The 18,246-nt window shown below is 39.0% G+C and overlaps 1 protein-coding gene and 1 long non-coding RNA gene across 5 annotated transcripts in view; one reads left to right on the top strand and one right to left on the bottom strand.

The window, feature by feature from the left end:
- The window catches only part of WDR72 (WD repeat domain 72), a 362,110-nt gene that overhangs the window by 101,761 nt on the left and 242,103 nt on the right, over positions 1–18,246 (top strand). For all 4 annotated transcript variants that reach the window (XM_056572344.1, XM_056572345.1, XM_056572346.1 and 1 more), the window contains 7 exons: positions 4,103–4,181; positions 5,270–5,441; positions 8,696–8,772; positions 13,042–13,161; positions 15,977–16,122; positions 16,494–16,587; positions 17,593–17,734. In XM_056572344.1, the coding sequence (XP_056428319.1) occupies positions 4,103–4,181; positions 5,270–5,441; positions 8,696–8,772; positions 13,042–13,161; positions 15,977–16,122; positions 16,494–16,587; positions 17,593–17,734 (830 nt within the window). The remainder of the gene's footprint in view (positions 1–4,102; positions 4,182–5,269; positions 5,442–8,695; positions 8,773–13,041; positions 13,162–15,976; positions 16,123–16,493; positions 16,588–17,592; positions 17,735–18,246) is intronic.
- LOC130368549 (uncharacterized) overlaps positions 1–18,246 on the bottom strand; it is a 39,279-nt gene that overhangs the window by 627 nt on the left and 20,406 nt on the right. Inside the window, exons 2-3 of the long non-coding RNA XR_008892499.1 lie at positions 12,732–12,886; positions 213–274 (exon numbers count right to left, since the gene is read on the bottom strand). This is a non-coding gene — a long non-coding RNA (uncharacterized LOC130368549). The remainder of the gene's footprint in view (positions 1–212; positions 275–12,731; positions 12,887–18,246) is intronic.

The following is an 18,246-nucleotide window of genomic DNA, read 5'->3' as shown; positions in this document are numbered from 1 at the left end:
ATGACACAAAAGCAAAAGTAAAGTCAACAAAAGTCAACAAATAAGCCACAAAGGCTTAAGTAAAGTAAACAAAAGTCAACAAATAAGCCACAAAGGCTTGGAGATTCTGTCCTGTGGAGTGATGAAACAAAACTGGAACTTTTTCAGGACTATGTATCAGCAGTGTGTCTGGAGGAGGAAGAATGAGGCATATGCTGAAAAGAATACCCTACCTACAGTAATTGGACTGCACGTGATGCTCTGGGGCTGCTTTGCTTTCTTTGGCACTGGAAACCTGCAGAAGGTTTAGGACAAGATGGATTCAATCAGTGGGTGAAATCCTAGCAGAAAACATCATGCCTTCTGTGAAGATGCTGGAGCTTGAGCATCATTGGACCCTCTAACAGGACAGTAAAGCCAAGCATACCTCAAAGTCCACCAAGGCTTTGTTTTAAGTTCTGCTAATTTCTGCAGCAGCTATCACAGTTGCCTAAATTGAACCCAATAGAAAACTTTAGGTGGGATTTGAAGATGGCAGTTCCAGCACCCGAACAAGAATATAAGTGAACTGCACACCACTGCCCATGAGGGATGGGTTAATATTCCTTAGGATCTGATGTCATTAGACATGTGCAATTATTTTCGTAACAGTTTTTGTCCGAATTGTTCATATTTCGTACTTTCGGATTGATCCGAATGTACAAAATATTTACTTCGGAAGGAATCCAAATTCGTAACAAAACAAATTGTACATGCCTACGAAATTGTGAGAAACGATTTATTTTTAATATTTTTAAAGAAATAATTTTACGTTTAGAAGCAGGGGACCATTATGGGGAGCTGGTGCATGGAAAAGAAGAGAGCCGCGGAGATCAGAACATTGGAAGACAGGTAAGATAATATATAATTTTATGTGATTTATTAATACATGATGTAATGTTGAATGAATGTTGCACAAATTATTGATGTGTTTGATTGATGAGCAATTTATGTATAACGTGTCATGTTGGTTATTTTTATTGTATTTTTAATTAAGTTATTTATAGTAAATGTGTTTTTAATATAAACTTATTGTTAATACATTAATTTTTATGTAATGTGTATTTTTTTGAACATGTAAAATATGTTAGATATGTGTTTTACACTTGCGCTAAGCCAGTGTTTTCAGTTTCCCAAGGAACCGGGGTGTCTCCAGCTGTTGCAAAACTACAATTCCCAGCATGCTCAGACAGCCTTTGGCTGTCAGGGCATGCTGCGAGTTGTAGTTTTGCAACAGCTGGATGCACCCTGGTAGGGAATCACTGGGTTAGTGCAAGTGTAAAACACTTATCTTACATATTTAAAATGTAAAAAAAAAATACACATTACATTAAAATAAATGTATTAACATTAAGTATATATTAAAATCAGATATTGTACTATAAATAGCTACATAAAAAATATAATTAAAAAAAACAACATGACACCTTATACATAAATCACTCGTCAATCAAACACATCAAACACATCAACAATTTAGGCAGCATTCATTCATTCATTCAACCTTACATCATGTATTAAAAAATCACATAAAATTATACAGTATCTTTCCTGTCTTCCAATGTTCCGATCTCTGTGGCTCCCTTCTTTTCCTGCACCGGCTCCCGATAATGGTCCCCTGCTCCTAAATAAAAAAGAATTTCGCTTTCAAAAAAATAAAATTTGTTTCTCACAACTCCCTACAGCATTTTTCTTTTTTGTGGTACCCTGGCAAAAGGGCAAAAAAGAAAAAGAACAAAACAGAGTAATGAAACGAAATTAAGTAAAACGAAAATTTTATACAGAAAAAATACAGAACCGAAAAATGCACCCGAATGAAAAAAAAAATATAACAAGACAAAACTTCTTAAAGGAGTACTCCGCCCCTAGACATCTTATCCCCTATCCAAAGGATAGGGGATAAGATGTCAGATTGCCGGGGTCACGCTGCTGGGGACCCCCGGGAAATACCATGCGGCACCCAGCTTTAACGGCTTCCAGAACCACTGGAGGTCCTCAGGCTGAGTCCATCTCGACCACGAGTACGGAAGATCGTGACGTCACGACTCCGCCCCGTGTGACGTCACACTCTGCCCCTCAATGCAAGTCTATGGGAGGGGATATGATGTCTAGGGGCGGAGTACCCCTTTAACCTCACTAGACCATGTTCTCTGCAGCAGGTAAAAGGGCTGAATATGAATTAGCTGTTGAAACCAGAATGAATTTGACAATTTAAGTGAATCCTCTGGAAGGTTTACACACTTTTCATGAATACAATAAAAAAAAAAAAAAGATGAGCATTTTCAGAATGGGTGGTAACAGGAATTCCCAGACCCAATACGGATGATTTGCAAGCAAAATGTGCCATGGAATGTATCATATTTAACATGTTTTGTAGCATGTATGTATGTATGTATGTATGTATAAATTTAACATTTAATATGTGTTTGAGACAAAGTTTTGTAAAGTTGCTAAGAAATCTGTAACCCGACCTAAAACCATGGTAGACCACGGTTTTAGGTCAGGTGGGAAAACCGTATATGGGGCAAAAAGGAGCTGATCGGAGTCAGCATTTGACTCTGGTCGGCTCATTTAAATGCATTACATGCGGGCCGGATACAGCTGGGATACGGGAGTGCCCGATTTTTGCTCACCTCAGCCATATACGGACCCCTCGCGATCTCCCTACAGCACCCTGCGTTCGTTTACAACGTCGGCTGTGGCACCGGAGGCTTGTGACGTCACAGGTATGCCCCTTAATGCAAGTCTATGGGAGAGGGTGTGGCTGCCATCAGGCATTAGACTTGCATTGATAGGAAGGGCGTGATGTCATGACGTGTGCGTGGCTGTGACGTCAGCGCTGCATTGCTAATCATCAGGCACAGAGCAAACTTTTCCCCGTGCACAGGATGACTGTGGTGCTGTAGGAGAGATCATCTTATCCCCTATCCTTTAGATAGGGAATAAGATGTCTAGGGGCGGAGTACCCCTTTAATGTTTTAAGAATAAATCTAGAATATGTGTTAACCTGTTTATGAGTTAGACATAAAGCATTCTTTAAATTGTGGATTTTTCTAATGGGTTGTGAATCTAATATCTGGCGTCTATTGCCATGTGTTGGCAGATAAAAATCATTCGGCTCATCTAGTCTGCCCAATATCCTTAATACTTTGAATAAACTCTGGCCCTATCTTATATGAAGGATAAATATATATATATATATATATATATATATATATATATATATATATATATATATAATATATATCATGTGTGCTTGCAGCCACCACTACTGCTGGAAGGCTATTCCATGCATCTATTCCATGCTCTCCCAGTAAAGTCATATTTCCTGATATTACTGCATAAACCTTTTCCCCTCTAATATAACACTATGTCATCTTGTGGGTGAATAATTTAATTGTTTATTCTTTTATTTATTAATTTTTCTATTATTCTAGTTTTGATTAATAATTATTATGAATTACTATTATGAATTAACTGTTGATCTATGGGTTATTTTCTTATCGAAATGTTACTGTAAAATAAAATTGATAACAAGAAGTTTATAATACCAACACTTTTATTTTAACCTTAAAAGTTAGATTTATGTCAGAGCTGCAAAGACCTAAATCTAATATCAAATAATCCTCATGGTGGCACTGTTTCCTTTTCGGATCAAATAATGGTCTTTGGAAATAACGTAGGCACAGCACAAGACACGTGTTTTAAAATGTATGGCTGAGGTTCTGTGAAATGACCCATTTTCACCAGGATGTAGTTCTGAAGAATGATACTTCTAGTGACACTTTGATGAGACATAATGGCAGTATACCTACAATTTGTTTTATTCCAGGCATGGCCTTAAAGTTAGTTTGATGCTGGGCAGCAGGGTGTAATTACCTAAACAAAAGAAAAGACATTCTGTATGCCATGTTTTCTTAATGACAGCAACGTTTTCAAGTCCAGTAATCGCTAACAAAAGCGCTACATAAGTGATAAGTGTTCACTTAAATATAGTGTTTAAACTTAAAAAAGAAAGTATCACGGAATGTCCTAACCAACTAAGTAAAAATGAGAAGAAATAACATGAGGTTGTGTCTTACAGAGAAATGTGTGTATGGAACGTCAACACTGGCCACTGCATTGAGAATGCAAAGCAGCCATATAGGCACACGGCGATTTATGTAAGTATTATGGATTTGTCACAATGTTTTGTTATGGAAAAGCTTAGTGAGGACCTTTAACCCTTATTAATGGCTGCTCAAGGCATCCTGAAGTATTCAGATGTAATTATTTAGTGACACAGAAATCCAAATTATGGCACTACTTACGCTAAAGAATAATTCATATATACGTGTGCTTCATATTCTTCACTCAAAAGCTCTTTTGATAGATAGATAGACAAATAGATAGATATGAGATAGATAGATAGATAGTTTGGTCATCAATGCTTCTACCTGTAGTCATCTAGGAAGCATTGATATAACGTTCTGTTGATCATTATAAAGGCAATGCTTTTGTTGCTGCTTTCTGAAGAACGGGGGGGGGGGGGGGGGGGCATTTACACAAGATATGTGTGATGTGGTTCATTTTTTAGGTCTTTTTTTTTTCATGTTTTTTTGCGTGACTTTGTGAAGGACACACATTTTCTGAAATTTCACTCTTCACGTACACCAAAAAGCTACGCTAAGTCTGGGCTGGTGTAGTTTAGAGCCTTTTCACAAAAAGTCTCAGTTGATAAATTCATTACCACTGCATAAGACTAACCTCAACAGCTGGTCTGTACACACTTGTGATTTTTTAACCTGTGCGACAAATGTGTGACATTTTAATAATGCTGTCCACAGTCAGTTTCTAAGACAACTGAGGACTGGTGTAGAATTGCGCCTATATAAGCGTAGATGTGCCAAAATATGCGACAAACTGAAAAGTGGCAAATCATAAATTCCTGACCACTGCATGATTTCAACTGCAATCACAACTTCCAGTGTCACTTTGTAAAAAAATTTCTATATGGTTTGGCACAAAACATTGTCGCAAAAAGCAACTGCACCGAAAAATAGAGACAAACTACTACATTCTTTACGGAGTCATTACTTGGTACCGTACCAGTCAATTAAGTGTGTTCAATAGATTAATGGATGTTGTTTATCCTTTCCTCTAACAATATTTAAACAAAGTCTTTCAATCCCATTGTATAACCCTAACATGTTACAATAATCAGTGTGGCATTCAATAATATTATTCTTATTTTGTTGTTGCCGGCTGGCAGTACTACCACTGTTCATTCCGAATGACTGGGGAAGGCTGGTTGCTCTGCTGTGGTCACTATCAAGACATTCTCATTGTTGATGCAAAGACCTTACAAGTCCTTTATACTTTCAAGTCGCAGTGTTCAGACTGGATTTGTTGCATGTGCATTGTGCACTCCACCAGAATTCAAGGTACTGTAGAGACAGAGGCATACGTCTATAAAAATAATCAACATTTTACCCAAGGTACAGGTACAATGTCTATATGTGGCTGCACCATTGTGGCCTAAATAGGAATTCCTCCTAGACAGGTTCTATGTAACAGATGAGAGATTTTGAAGTGAATAGGAGCTCAACCGGCAATGCTCTTTTCGCAGTTTAGAGCGGGCACTGTGAATAGGCTGTCAATAGTTATTACCTGAAAAAAACTCTTTAAAGGGGTACAAAACCCCTAGACATCTTATCTGCTAACCAAAGATAAGATGTCTGATCATGGGGGTCCTGCCGCTCGATACCCCGGCGATCTTGGCTGTGGCACCCCAGACATCCGGTGGACGGGGCGAACTTCGCTCCGTGCCAGATGACTGGTGATGCGAGTCGGAGGCTCGTGACATCACGGCCATGCCCCACTCAATGCAAGTCTATGGTAGGGGGTGTGACGGCCTCCGGCGCTGCTCCCATTGCTCTAAACGAATAACGGGTACAGCAGGGATTTGATAGGGGATAAGATGTCTAGTGGCAGAGTACCCCTTTAAGTTTAACTCTGTTAGGCTGTGTTCCAATATTTGCATTTTTTTTTGCCCTTTTGCTGCACTTCTTTGTTTACACAATTAGAACCAAAATTGTTGGTGTGGTCTTTGTATTGTGATTCCTTTTGTCAGGCTCAGTCAGATCCTTTATGACTAAGGCTATGTTCTCATATTTGTGTTTGTGATCTGCAGTAAAAAATGCAGTTATAAACCTGCATGCATTTTATAAACGCATGCGTTTTTTTTTATTGTCCATTTACGAGTAGCAGCTGGTGAAACATGATTTTGCAACAGTCTTTCTTAGTCATAAAGGATCTGACTGAGTCTGGCGATGCTTAAATAAAGAAATGCAGCAAAAAGGCAACATAAACATAAATGCAGCAGTACAAAAAGCCCCCCAAAAACATGCTTTGCCAGCTGCTGCTTTTAAATGCATTCTATTTTTAGACAGATGTGCAGTTGAAAACAAATGTTTGCTTGTTTGTCAGCTGATTGATAGTCCTTATATATAAGCTGATTAATTTGAACGAGTACCAAGGAACACTCTTTGCCTGATAATCAGCCCGTGTATAAGGACTTTAAAGGGGTACTCTGGTGGAAATGTTTTCAAATCAACTGGCACCATTAAGTTAAACAGATTTGTAAATTACTTCTATTTAACCGGTTAAGGCCCTGATGCCCCGGTACTTAAGTACAAAGGATGTACATGTACATCCTGGTCCCTTTAACGGGGTTTAAACCATTCTCACCAGCAGGCAGCCTGGACCCAAGGCTAATGCCGGGCACCATCAAGCGGGCCGATGCCCGGCATTAACCCTTCAGACACTGCGATCAAATTTGATTGCGGCGTCTAAAATGAAAGTGAAAGTGCCCCGGCAGCTCAACAGAGCTGATCGGGACTATGGCAACATAATTGCGATGTCTCGATCAGCTTAACGGGTGACGAGAGGGTCCTCCCTTGCCTCTCCGTTGTCTGTTTGGCGATTTGCTGCTCTTACAAAAGTGAAATAACCCCAGCCCTAATAAAAATTCAAATCACCCCCCCCTTTCCCATTTTTAAAATAAAATAATGTAATAAAAAAAAATTATCATATGTGGTACTGCCGCATGCGTAAATGTCTGAACTATTAAAATATAAGGTTAGCTAAATCGCACGGTCTATAGTGTACAGGTAAGAAAATACTAAAGTCCAAAATGGTGAATTATTGGTCACTTCATATACTATAAAAATATTAATAAATAGCGATCAAAAATTCCCATCAAAACAAAAATGGTACTGATAAAAACTACAGACCACGGTGGAAAAAATTAGCCCTCATATAGCCCCATAGGCAGAAAAATAAAATTATAGGGGTCAAAAGTTCACAATTTAAAATATACTAATTTAGGTGCATGTAGTTAGGATTTTTTTAAAGTAGTAAAATAAAATAAAACCTATATGAATTGGGTATCATTGTAACTGTATAGACCTAAAGATTAAAGAACAGGTGTCATTTTTACTGGAAATTGCACTGTGCAGAAACGGAAACCCCCAAAAAGTTACAAATTGGCGTTTTTTTTTTCACGTTCTCGCTCCAATTTGGTGACAGTTGTGCAAAGTTGTGTACTCCTTTCCAGTCTGACCACAGTGCTCACTGCAGACACCACTGTCAGGAACCAGGAACTGTCCAGAGCAGGAGAGGTTTCCTATTTTAATTTGTTCCTGCTCTGGACAGTTCCTGACATGGACAGAGGTGTCAGCAGAGAGCACTGTGGTCAGACTGAAAAGAACTACACAACTTACTCTGGGGTATACAGCAGCTGACAAGTACCTGAAGGGTTATGATTTTTTTTAAATAGAAGTAATTTACAAATCTGTATAACTTTCTCACACTAGTTAACTCTAAAACATTTTTTAGAATACCCCTTTAAGACCAATCTTTTACTTGGCTTATTCCAAAGCTTCTAAAGTATTCTGGTAGGAATGTATCATTGGTAGCACAAAAAGGCCTTCTTTTTGAATTTCTCAATGTAATCTTTATCTGATTTTACCATTTTTTGACAGCCTTTATCTGCCTAGATATTTTAAGGCCAAGTCTTAATTTTTTATTTTTTTTTCACATCTCAAACTAGGGCAAAATACTTAGGGTCTTTGCATGAAGATGTGAAATCCTCCACATCTCCACAGGAAGCCTAGCCATCTAAAAATATATAAACAGTCAATAAAAAAATTAACAGAAAAAAAAAACAGACAAAGGGACGTACATGAGGGTCTAGAGGCAATTTTAGATCCAACAATGCCAAATAAACCTCTAAAAGGGAAGAAAGTGGAAAGTTCACTAACAGTAGACTGTGGTAACCCTTTTGAATGACCTTACACATTAAACCAAGAAAATCACACGAACATGGGTGCTGGAAAAGCCAGAAGATCCACTCATTGAGCACAGAGTTTTAACATAGGGGAGGAGATAGAACAAAAATGCAAATATTCCGCAGCCAGCCAAGCATTTCACCTGCAGTGGCCAAAATGATTCATTGTTTTATGTTATATTGATATTAGGATATTTCTATATTCTCATTTTAGAGAATCAATAACAAAACACAAGCCATCTGCCTACCTCTTGTTATTTTGTCTAAAACATTACTGTATGTTTCTGTTTGTATGCATTATTCCTACACATCTGTTTTACACAGAGAATCATATATGATTTTTTGCAGAAGATTCATTGGTTGCAATCTCTGCTTCTGGAGAGCTAAAAGTATGGGATCTCTCATCATCTGTTAACAGCATACGGGTCAGTAGTGTTATTTTTACATTCATGGAAGCTACATGCATAGCAAAGTAAATGCAACATTTAAGAGGAGTAAGGTTATGTCAATAATTCCACTTGGTTTGTAGAATATATGATCTAATATGACTTTGAGGCACATTACAGAGAATCCCATTGATGAGGACCCATGAGCCATAGTGCAGTTTGGAGATTTAGGTGTTCTTTGAAATTCTGTTAAATGATGAATTCTATAGAAGTTCACTCAGTAGAGGAGGATGGTTGATTTAAGCCTCGGTTAATGGACCTTAACCATTTCATTTTAGGAAAATATAGCAATATTGTTACATTTATAATAAGCTGCAGTGTAGTTGTCTATTCCTTGAACAGATACAAAATAGAACATTTTCTCATAAAGAATTTGAAGAGGAACTCTGATACATAACACTGTATGCCCAATGCACAGGATAGAGGATAAGTGTCTGTGGGGGCTCTGACTGCTGGGAGTTCCTTGTTATTTCTTACCTGGCGTCCCAGCTCTCTTCGTGCACAGAGCGATCTCCGCTCCATGATAGGAGACTGTTGACCTCTGTACAAAAGCTGTGGTCAACATGCCCCCTCCATGCATCTCTATGGGAGAGCCAGAGATACACGAGCACTGTATCTCTGGCTCTCCCATACAGATGCATGGAGGGACATGTTAAAGGGGTATTCCAGGATTTTTTTTTATTTGACTATGCTACAGGTGCTGTAAAGTTATGTGTATTTCATAACATACGGTCTGTACCTGTGTGTGTGACGGTTTTCTCACAATTCTTCTATGATTTTCACCCCACTATTTATTTTCATCAGCATACAAAATGACTGTTATCTCAGATTTTTCCCAGCTTGCAATGAGGCTGAGACCTGACTCACTAGTCAGCTGATGACAGGAAGCCTGTCGGCTTCAATGGGTGGAGGGATCGCTTGGTGGGAGAAAGATCAATCTGCAACTAATGCAACAGCTGTAGGCACCCTGATTGAAAACCACAGGTCTTTTGTTTTAATGGGTGGGGTGGCTGATGTGTGGTAGGGATGAAAATGGAATTATGGGATTTGTAGTCAAAAAAAGGAAAAGTCAAACAGGAAATACAAGTTCAAAAAAATCTAGCCACAGTGTTATGGTATCTCATGGCATAGCCATTTAGCCCCAAGACAAGCTCAGATCATTCCTAAGCATGTCCATTACTGTCTGGTAGGTACGTACTAAAATCCCCTTATGGTGGATAACCCCTTTAACCATGGCTGTTTCAAACAATAAAAAGAGCCGGTGTTCTTAACATAAAATGTTCAGAACACCGGGGCACCGGGCAGGAGATCGAGAGGGATCTCAGCAGTCGGCCCCACGGCCAGACACTTATCCCCTATTCTGTGGATAAGGGATTAGATGTCATGTATTGGAGTTCTCCTTTGACACAAGTAAAACTCTCATTTGCTCACAATGTAATATCATGCAATATCTGCTCACAGTGTAATATCATGCAATATCTGCAACATCTCCATAAACATAGACACTTTGATCAGCAGAGCATGCATGTTTATTTATAACAATAGATAGACAGAAAACTAGATAGATAGATAGATAGTAGATGAAAGAACACTGCAGCACTCCAAGACTTGTTGTAAAAAAAAATTGTAAAAAAGTGTTAATTTCATCAAAAATGCAGAAGGCAACGTTTCAGCTGCTAACATGCAGCCTTTCTCAAGCCTTGAAAAAGGCTGCATGTTAGCAGCTGAAACGTTGCCTTCTGCATTCTTGATGGAATAAACACTTTTTTACAAGTTTTTTACCACAAGTTTTGGAGTGCTGCAGTGTTCTTTCATCTACTTGAAGTCTGGAGTTCTGGGGCCCACTGAATTGCACCCACCTCCATCCTTTCGGATGTTGTGCTGCTACCTTTCTATTTAAACTAGATAGATAGAGGGATAGATAGATAGATAGAAAAATAGATAAATGTGTTTAGCTCCTAACAGACACCACTTTAAGTAAAAAAGACTTGTAGGTGTTAAAGGGGTACTCCGATGGAAACCTTTTTTTTTTTTTTTTAAATGAACTGGTGCCAGAAAGTTAAACATATTTGTAAATTACTTCTATTTAAAAATCTCAATCCTTTCAGTACTTATTTGCAGCTGTATGCTACAGAGGAAATTATTTTCTTTTTGAATTTCTTTTTTGTCTTGTCTACAGTGCTCTCTGCTGACACCTCTGTCCGTGTCAGGAACTGTCCAGAGCAGCATAGGTTTGCTATGGGGATTTTCTCCTGCTCTGGACCGTTCCTGATACGGGCATCCGGTGTCAGCAGAGAGCACTGTGGACAAGACAAAAAATAAATAAAAAAATAAAAGAATTTCCTCTGTAACACACAGCTGCTAATATGTACTGGAAGGGTAAAGATTTTTTTTAACAGAAGTAATTTACAAATCTGTTTAACTTTCTGGCACCAGTTGATTTAAAAAAAAAAATAATAATTTGACCGGAGTACCCCTTTGGTATTGATGGATTACAGGCTGAACACTATATGTTAAGCCCCATTTACATCACGTTTGGTACATATACAGGGCTATATGGGCAACCTTTCAAAAAGGGATGCTATTGTATAAACTGACATATTCTTTGTTTTTTCTTTTTTTCTTTTTAATCAACTGGTTCCAGAAAGTTAAACAGATTTGTAAATTACTTCTATTTATAAATTTTAATCCTTCCAGTACTTATCAGCTGCTGTATACTCCAGAGGCAGTTCTTTTCTTCTTGAATTTCTTTTCTATCTTACCACAGTGCTCTCTGCTGACAGTTCTGTCCATGTCAGAAATTGTCCAGAGCAGGAGCAAATCCCCATAGCAAACCTCTCCTGCTCTGGACAGTTCCTGACATGGACAGAGGTGTCAGCAGAGAGCACTGTGGTCAGACAGAAAAGAAATTAAAAAAGAAAAGAACTTCCTCTGGAAGTAAGCTGGTAAGTACTGGAAGGATCAAGATTTATAAATAAAAGTAATTTACAAATCTGTTTAACTTTCTGGCACCAGTTGATTTAAAAAAAAATCGTTTTCCACTGGAGTACCCCTTTAAATAGGCATAATGTAGTCCAATTGTGGTTATGTTCTGTCTATTTCCCTAATGTATCCTTTATCTATGCAGGTCTCAAAAACTCAGGGATTTGCTCTATTGCTCAGTGATTACATTTTTGTGTTTTTTTTTGCCCACTGGAGTCTTTCCTTACTGTTTCCCTTAGATAGCAATGGCACTAACTGTTCATCTGCAGTCATAGCCAATCCATGGAGCAGTCAGTTGTGTTTTAAGACACATTAGTTAGAACTCCAGCTTTTTATGTGGTTGCAATTCACTGTGCACTGCCTGTTTATCAGATATTACATCCTCCTCTAGACCCTTTTTGAGTTGTATCAAGTTGTTTATGTTCACAGGATCCCCTTTTGCTGGTTGTTTTATCTCAATCTCACTATTTTTGCTATACCCTTAAAGGATAGGATGTCTGAACGCTGGGGTCCCACCGCTGAAGACCCCTGCGATCTCCCTGCTGCACCAGCGTTCGTTTAGAGCGTCGGGTTCAGCGCCGGAGGCTCGTGACATCACAGCCATACCCCACTCGTGAAATCACGGCAATACCCTCTCAATGCAAGTCTATTGGAGTAGGCGTGATGGCCATCATGCCCCCCCCCCCCCCTCACATAGACTTTCATCGAGGGGACATGGCCTTGACGTCATGAGCCTCCGCCCCGCATCGCCAGTCATCCGGCACAGAGTGAAGTTTGCACCGGATATCTGGGGTGCCACAGGCGAGATCACGGAGGTCCCCAGCGGTGGGCACCCGCGATCAGACATCTTATCCCCCTATCCTTTGGATAGGGGGTAAGATGTCTAGGGGCAGAGTATCCCTTTAACATATCACATGAGAAAACCCCACAAGGCTGTCAGCTTTTGAAATACTGACCTGGCTAGTCTAGCACCGATGACCAGGCCTTATTTGAAGTTGCTTAGATCACTTAACTTTTCTTCAGTCTAGGTTACATGAATCAACTCCATACAGGAAATTCCACACGTGAAATGGCAGGTTTCTCTAATAAAGTGGCCATTCTATGTCTATGTCTGTAACAAGTGATAAATGTCATTATTAATGGTCTAAAGGACTATTTTTATTTGTATTGTTAAATGGCAATAGTAGATTTTAAAAAAAATATGCATTTTTTTTTCATTAATTTATTGCATTATTATTTATTATTCATCAATATTCTTATTTATAGGAAAAGCTAAATGTGTATGAAACAGAAACAAAGAATTTGGAGGTGGTGAATTATTGCGCTGTGCGATTCTGCACGTACACAGAAAGGTTGCTGCTGGTGATTTGCTCCAGTTCCTGGAAGGTGCTGATCTTATTATACTGTATGTTTTTCTCATTGTAACAGCAGGAACAGCCTTTCAAATAACTGCTTGAGTTGATATCCATATTTTTTGTCACTGTACGGGGATGTTAAACTTGTAAAGTGTCACTTCTCATCTTCATGAAATTACATGGCTGAGGTATGGAGATACAAAATCTATTATTCTCTCTACATGTAGTCAACAAAAGAATGTTGCGTTGGTTAGCACATTGCCTACAATTTTTCTCTAAATGGCCCATAGAAAAAAAAGTCAGTTTAAGTGTAAATTCCTGTATACAAATATAAGGGTCGCAACATTTTGCTTCAATTTGTGCATGTACTGTGCACCAAATTTATTATCTGTTTAGGGACCTTTTGCTCTGGCTGATTAAAGGGCAAACGAGCTTTCCTAGATATGCTTATTTCTGATTATCAGCCTGTGTAAAAGGGCCAAAAATCAGATGACGGACAGGCAAATGCTCTTTTGTCGACTGATTGGATCCTTTGTGTGACCATTAAAATTATCGCTTTTGGCTGCATTTAAAGGGGTACTCCGGTGCTTAGACATCTTATCCCCGATCGCAGGGGTCCTGCCGCTGGGGACCCCCATGATCTTGCACGCTGCACCCCGTTTATAATCAGTCCCCGGAGCGTGAACACGCTCCGGGGACTGATTATAAACGGGGTGCAGCGTGCAAGATCACGGACCCCAGTGATCAGGCATCTTATCCACTATCCTTTGGATAGGGGATAAGATGTCTAAGCACCGGAGTACCCCTTTAATGGGTTGCACAAACAATCTAGAGATCATTTGTGTGGCCCTGCCTCACGATTAATCAAGGAGGCTCAGCAAATGAGTGTCGATCACTGAGATCAGCGCTCGTTTTCTGCAGCCCATCAGGCTGTACAAAAGGACCCTTAGACACTTTTTTGCCTTGGTTAAAAAAAATGATATGGATTTTGTGTTAGGGGCATGGCTTCATCTGAATGAAGCACAACCTATGATGTAATAATGTATCCTAAAGGAGAAATCTCATGGCAAAAAAAAGTTTTCTATAATGCCCAGGCTGCCTGAAAATAAAACAATAAACAGTTTTCACCTGCCACTGTTCCCTCTGGGTCCCAGTATCCCAGTATACCGTTTATTTCTTCATGGTCCAGCCATGGTCAACGTGTCACCCTGCTGGTCTGAGCAGCAGTGTGATGCATTGAGCCTAGGCAACCAATGCTATGGCTCAATGTATCACGCTGCTGCTCAGCCTATTGCCGGCCGAGGCGAGACATCACTTCAGCTGGCGATTTGGTCACCATCAGCGTGAAGCGTTGACCAAGGACAGAGCTGGAAGAACACTGCAACGGAGAAGCAGAGCGAGATACTAAGACACCGAAGTAACGGAGGCAGGTGAGTCCTGTTTATTGTTTTATTTTCAGGCAGCAGAGGCATTACAGAATTTTTTTTTAACCATGAGACTTCTACTTTTAATTTTGCTGCAAAATTCTGGCACAAATTATGAGTTTGAAATTCTGCAAACTTTACCCACAGCTGCTCATTATGTTGTAGATTTGTGATTGAGTTTACCACTTTGGCGGGTATAGAGTATATAGAGGTGAGATCCATGGTGAAGCTGCAACAAATTCCACATGTATTGCATGTGTTTTTTCTGAATATTTGTGACAGATTTGTATAAACAAATTCCAATGCATGTAGAATCATCCTAATGGGTGTGTCCAGTTCTAGAGCCTAGGGTAGTATGAGCTGTAAATACCGTCCTGCTGAAGATGCACTACATTCATCAGAAAGTATGGGTGACTTTGATACATATGCCATATTCTTGGACTGTCTAACCTGTGTTTACACTGTCTAAAAACTAGACAGTGGCAACATAATGACCTTCTTCAATATCCTCATGGATCTTGGAATAGACCATTAATACATGTTTGGTGGGAGTCTATTCAACAGTACCTTCACAGTCTGTAATAAAAAGGAGGCACATAGCAAATTTAATACAACAGCATCTTTACTGCAGTGTTCAACACAGGTTTGGCTGTGTCAGTAAAGCTGATCATAATATACAGGTGAAACTCTAAAAAAATTTATATTGTGCAAAACTCCATTGTATTTCATTAATGCAACGTAAAAGGAAAGGAAGCATTAAGTGCTCCAAAATCTCCTGGTAGACGGATGCTTTGACCTTGGACTTAATGAAGCACCGTGGACCAACACCGGCAGATGACATGGCTCCCCAAATCATAGTGATGGGGGGGGGGGGGCTTTGGGGTTTTCATGAGATGTCAGCCATAATCATCACAATTATAACAAATCACAGCTTGGACTATCTTTCTTTGCATGTAATGAGTCTCTCTCATATATTAGTCTCACCGTTTAAGTTGCATTACTGAATTAAATAAGCTGAATAAATTAAATTAAATAAATTTGAGTTTCACATGTAGTAAAGGGACAGCAATGACTGCAGCCACTTCCTTCTGCTGATTCAAGGGGACCATTGATCACACATTAAGGGCATACCCTAACTAAGGCTGGTGACAACAGTGCCAGTGTACCACAAAACTATTTGAATGAAATTTTCACTTCTCTTTTTGTAAGATAAGCTATTTTCTTACAACTTTTTTGTTTGAAGCTGGACGGTCACGAGTTCTATTCTTGATTTTAAAATAAATCAGCTTAATCCATGTTTCCTATCAAACAAATGCTAATAAGACTATTCTCTCTGCTGTGGCATATAGAGGTAGCTAACCTCTAAACCAATGGACCTAACGAATATGTATGAGCTATATGTTGTTCTATTTCTTTTGTTAGGTTTATGATTACTGTGATTTTTCCCTCCTCTGCTCTGAGGATTGTAAGAGTGGGCAGACTTTTGCTGGGGGTGAGTTCCTAGCTGCTAACCGACTTATCATCTGGACACAGGATGGGCACAGCTATATCTACCAGCTGCTGAACAGGTGGGTTCACATAGGACTAGTGTATGATAAGTCCAGGTACAAAATAAGCTGTTTGTAAGTGTATTGTACTAAATCCCTGCTTGTCACACTTGATCAAAACCCATAACAAAACCTCTTTGACATTAGAACATTTGGCTGGAGTTTGGCACTCTTCAGTCTTTATGTGAAGCAGCAGGAGATGAAGAAATAAGATTACCCATGTAGAACTTGATTGGGCAGATGGTGCTATGATTTCCAAGAACACAAAAGTAATTAGTTACCATCTTGGCAACTTTTTTTTTTTTTTTTTTTTGGTGCTAAGAATTTTAACCCCGTCAGTCACCTTTTTGTTTGATGTCATTTTAAAGCCTCATGTTGCTTTCTTTCTGCAGTGGCCTTTCTAAAAGTGTATGTCCGGGTGATGGAGGATTACTTAAAGAAACAATCACCCCTCACTTGCTGTGCTCCACAATGATGACAAAGGAGGTAATTTCTTTATCCACAGCATACAAAAAAAATCTCACAAATATTGTGCTTTCATTAGGCTAATCCATGTATGTTTGGCCTAAAATTAGTGTTGGGATCCTATGCATTATAGTCACTTTTTTGGATATTTGTCAAGTACATCAAAATGTTCAGTAAGGGAGGTGGAAATAGCAGAAGGGAGCTCTTATAACACAATTTAGCAGATTACCTATAGTATTAAAACTTGCAGCAGAACTATCATAAGGGCCATATTTACAGGTTATGCTGCCCTTGGCACTCTGAATACAACTAACTTCAGAAGTGTTAGAATTTTTTTATGTAGATCTGTTATACAAAGAAAACAATTTAACAGAGCCATGATATCAACCCTATGGATAAGAATAGTATGCATCAAGTGCATATGGAGGCCATGATATTATATATATAACCATACGGGGAAACTACAGCAATGTATAGTGTTCAGTGCAAAAGTACAGTACAAACATACAATGCCAATCCTTGTGCATATCAAAAAGTAACTTACACCGGGTACATGCAGCATAGACCTGACCTCAGTGCCCCACCACACCTGTTGTGTTTTGCAGAAATGGCTTTGTAAAGGCTCCCAAAACAAAGTTTGCAAAACATGTTAGGTGTGGTGTACACTGAGGTCTGAGAGACCACATTGTAAGTTGTCACAGACCTTGCACAGCTCTATGGGTACAGTTATGTGCTGAGACTTAATTCAGTGTAATCATTGACAAGTGTGTTAGTATGACCAGAAGGGTCAACATGGCTTTAGCATCACACATACACACACACACACACACACACATGCCGTGATTTGGGTCTAGATCAGGAAATGATGGCTGCTGACAGCATCCTCCAGAAAAAATATACATGGTACTATGATAAGTAAATTAGATAAATTAAATAAGTGATAAGTAAATTAGATAAATTGGGTAAACTCATATTGATGTAAATGTAATTGCCAAGAAAGTCAGTTTTTAACTTCCTTCTGAACAGATATCTTCATGTACTATGGGTTTCATGAATGAAAGAAAGGAGCCATTTTTCAAAATACTGTATTCTGGTGACTCGAATGGGCAGCTCAATTTCTGGCATATCCCTGATGTTCCAGTATCACAGTTTGATGGCTCCCCATTGGGTAAGATTTTTCTTTTGTTCTTAAATATTACACTAGTAAGTTTATCCTAATAATATCTATCGGAACACATTTGCCTCCAACAGACTGTGGTCTATGTGTAATATATGTGTAGAACATGGTGAAGTTGATTTTCTAAAAATATATCTAACAGGTCATTTCTTCACTACCTTCTACTGTGGAGAAGATGTTAATTTTGTCAAATCTTTTCCTGTAAAGCTGCTTATTTCAGTATCTCTACATACAGCACCACCTATACGATTGCACTGAATCTGTTGGGTTTACGAACACATTTAGGGAGATTCATCAAAACCTGTGCAGAGGTAAAGTTGACCAGTTGCCCATATAAACCAACCAGATTGCTTATTTTCTTTTCCAGAGGCCTTTTTTTTTTTTTTTTTTAAATAAAAGAAGTGATCTGATTGGCTGCTATGGGTAACTGCACCACTCTTCCTCTACACTACACAGGTTTTAATAAATCCCCCCCATTGAAGACTGGGTGCATGGAGCTGGCT

This window comes from Hyla sarda, chromosome 4, assembly GCF_029499605.1.
Source record: "Hyla sarda isolate aHylSar1 chromosome 4, aHylSar1.hap1, whole genome shotgun sequence".
Taxonomy (NCBI): domain Eukaryota; kingdom Metazoa; phylum Chordata; class Amphibia; order Anura; family Hylidae; genus Hyla; species Hyla sarda.
The sequence above is the reverse complement of the archived record's forward strand: the minus strand, read 5'-3'. Positions and strand labels throughout refer to the sequence as shown.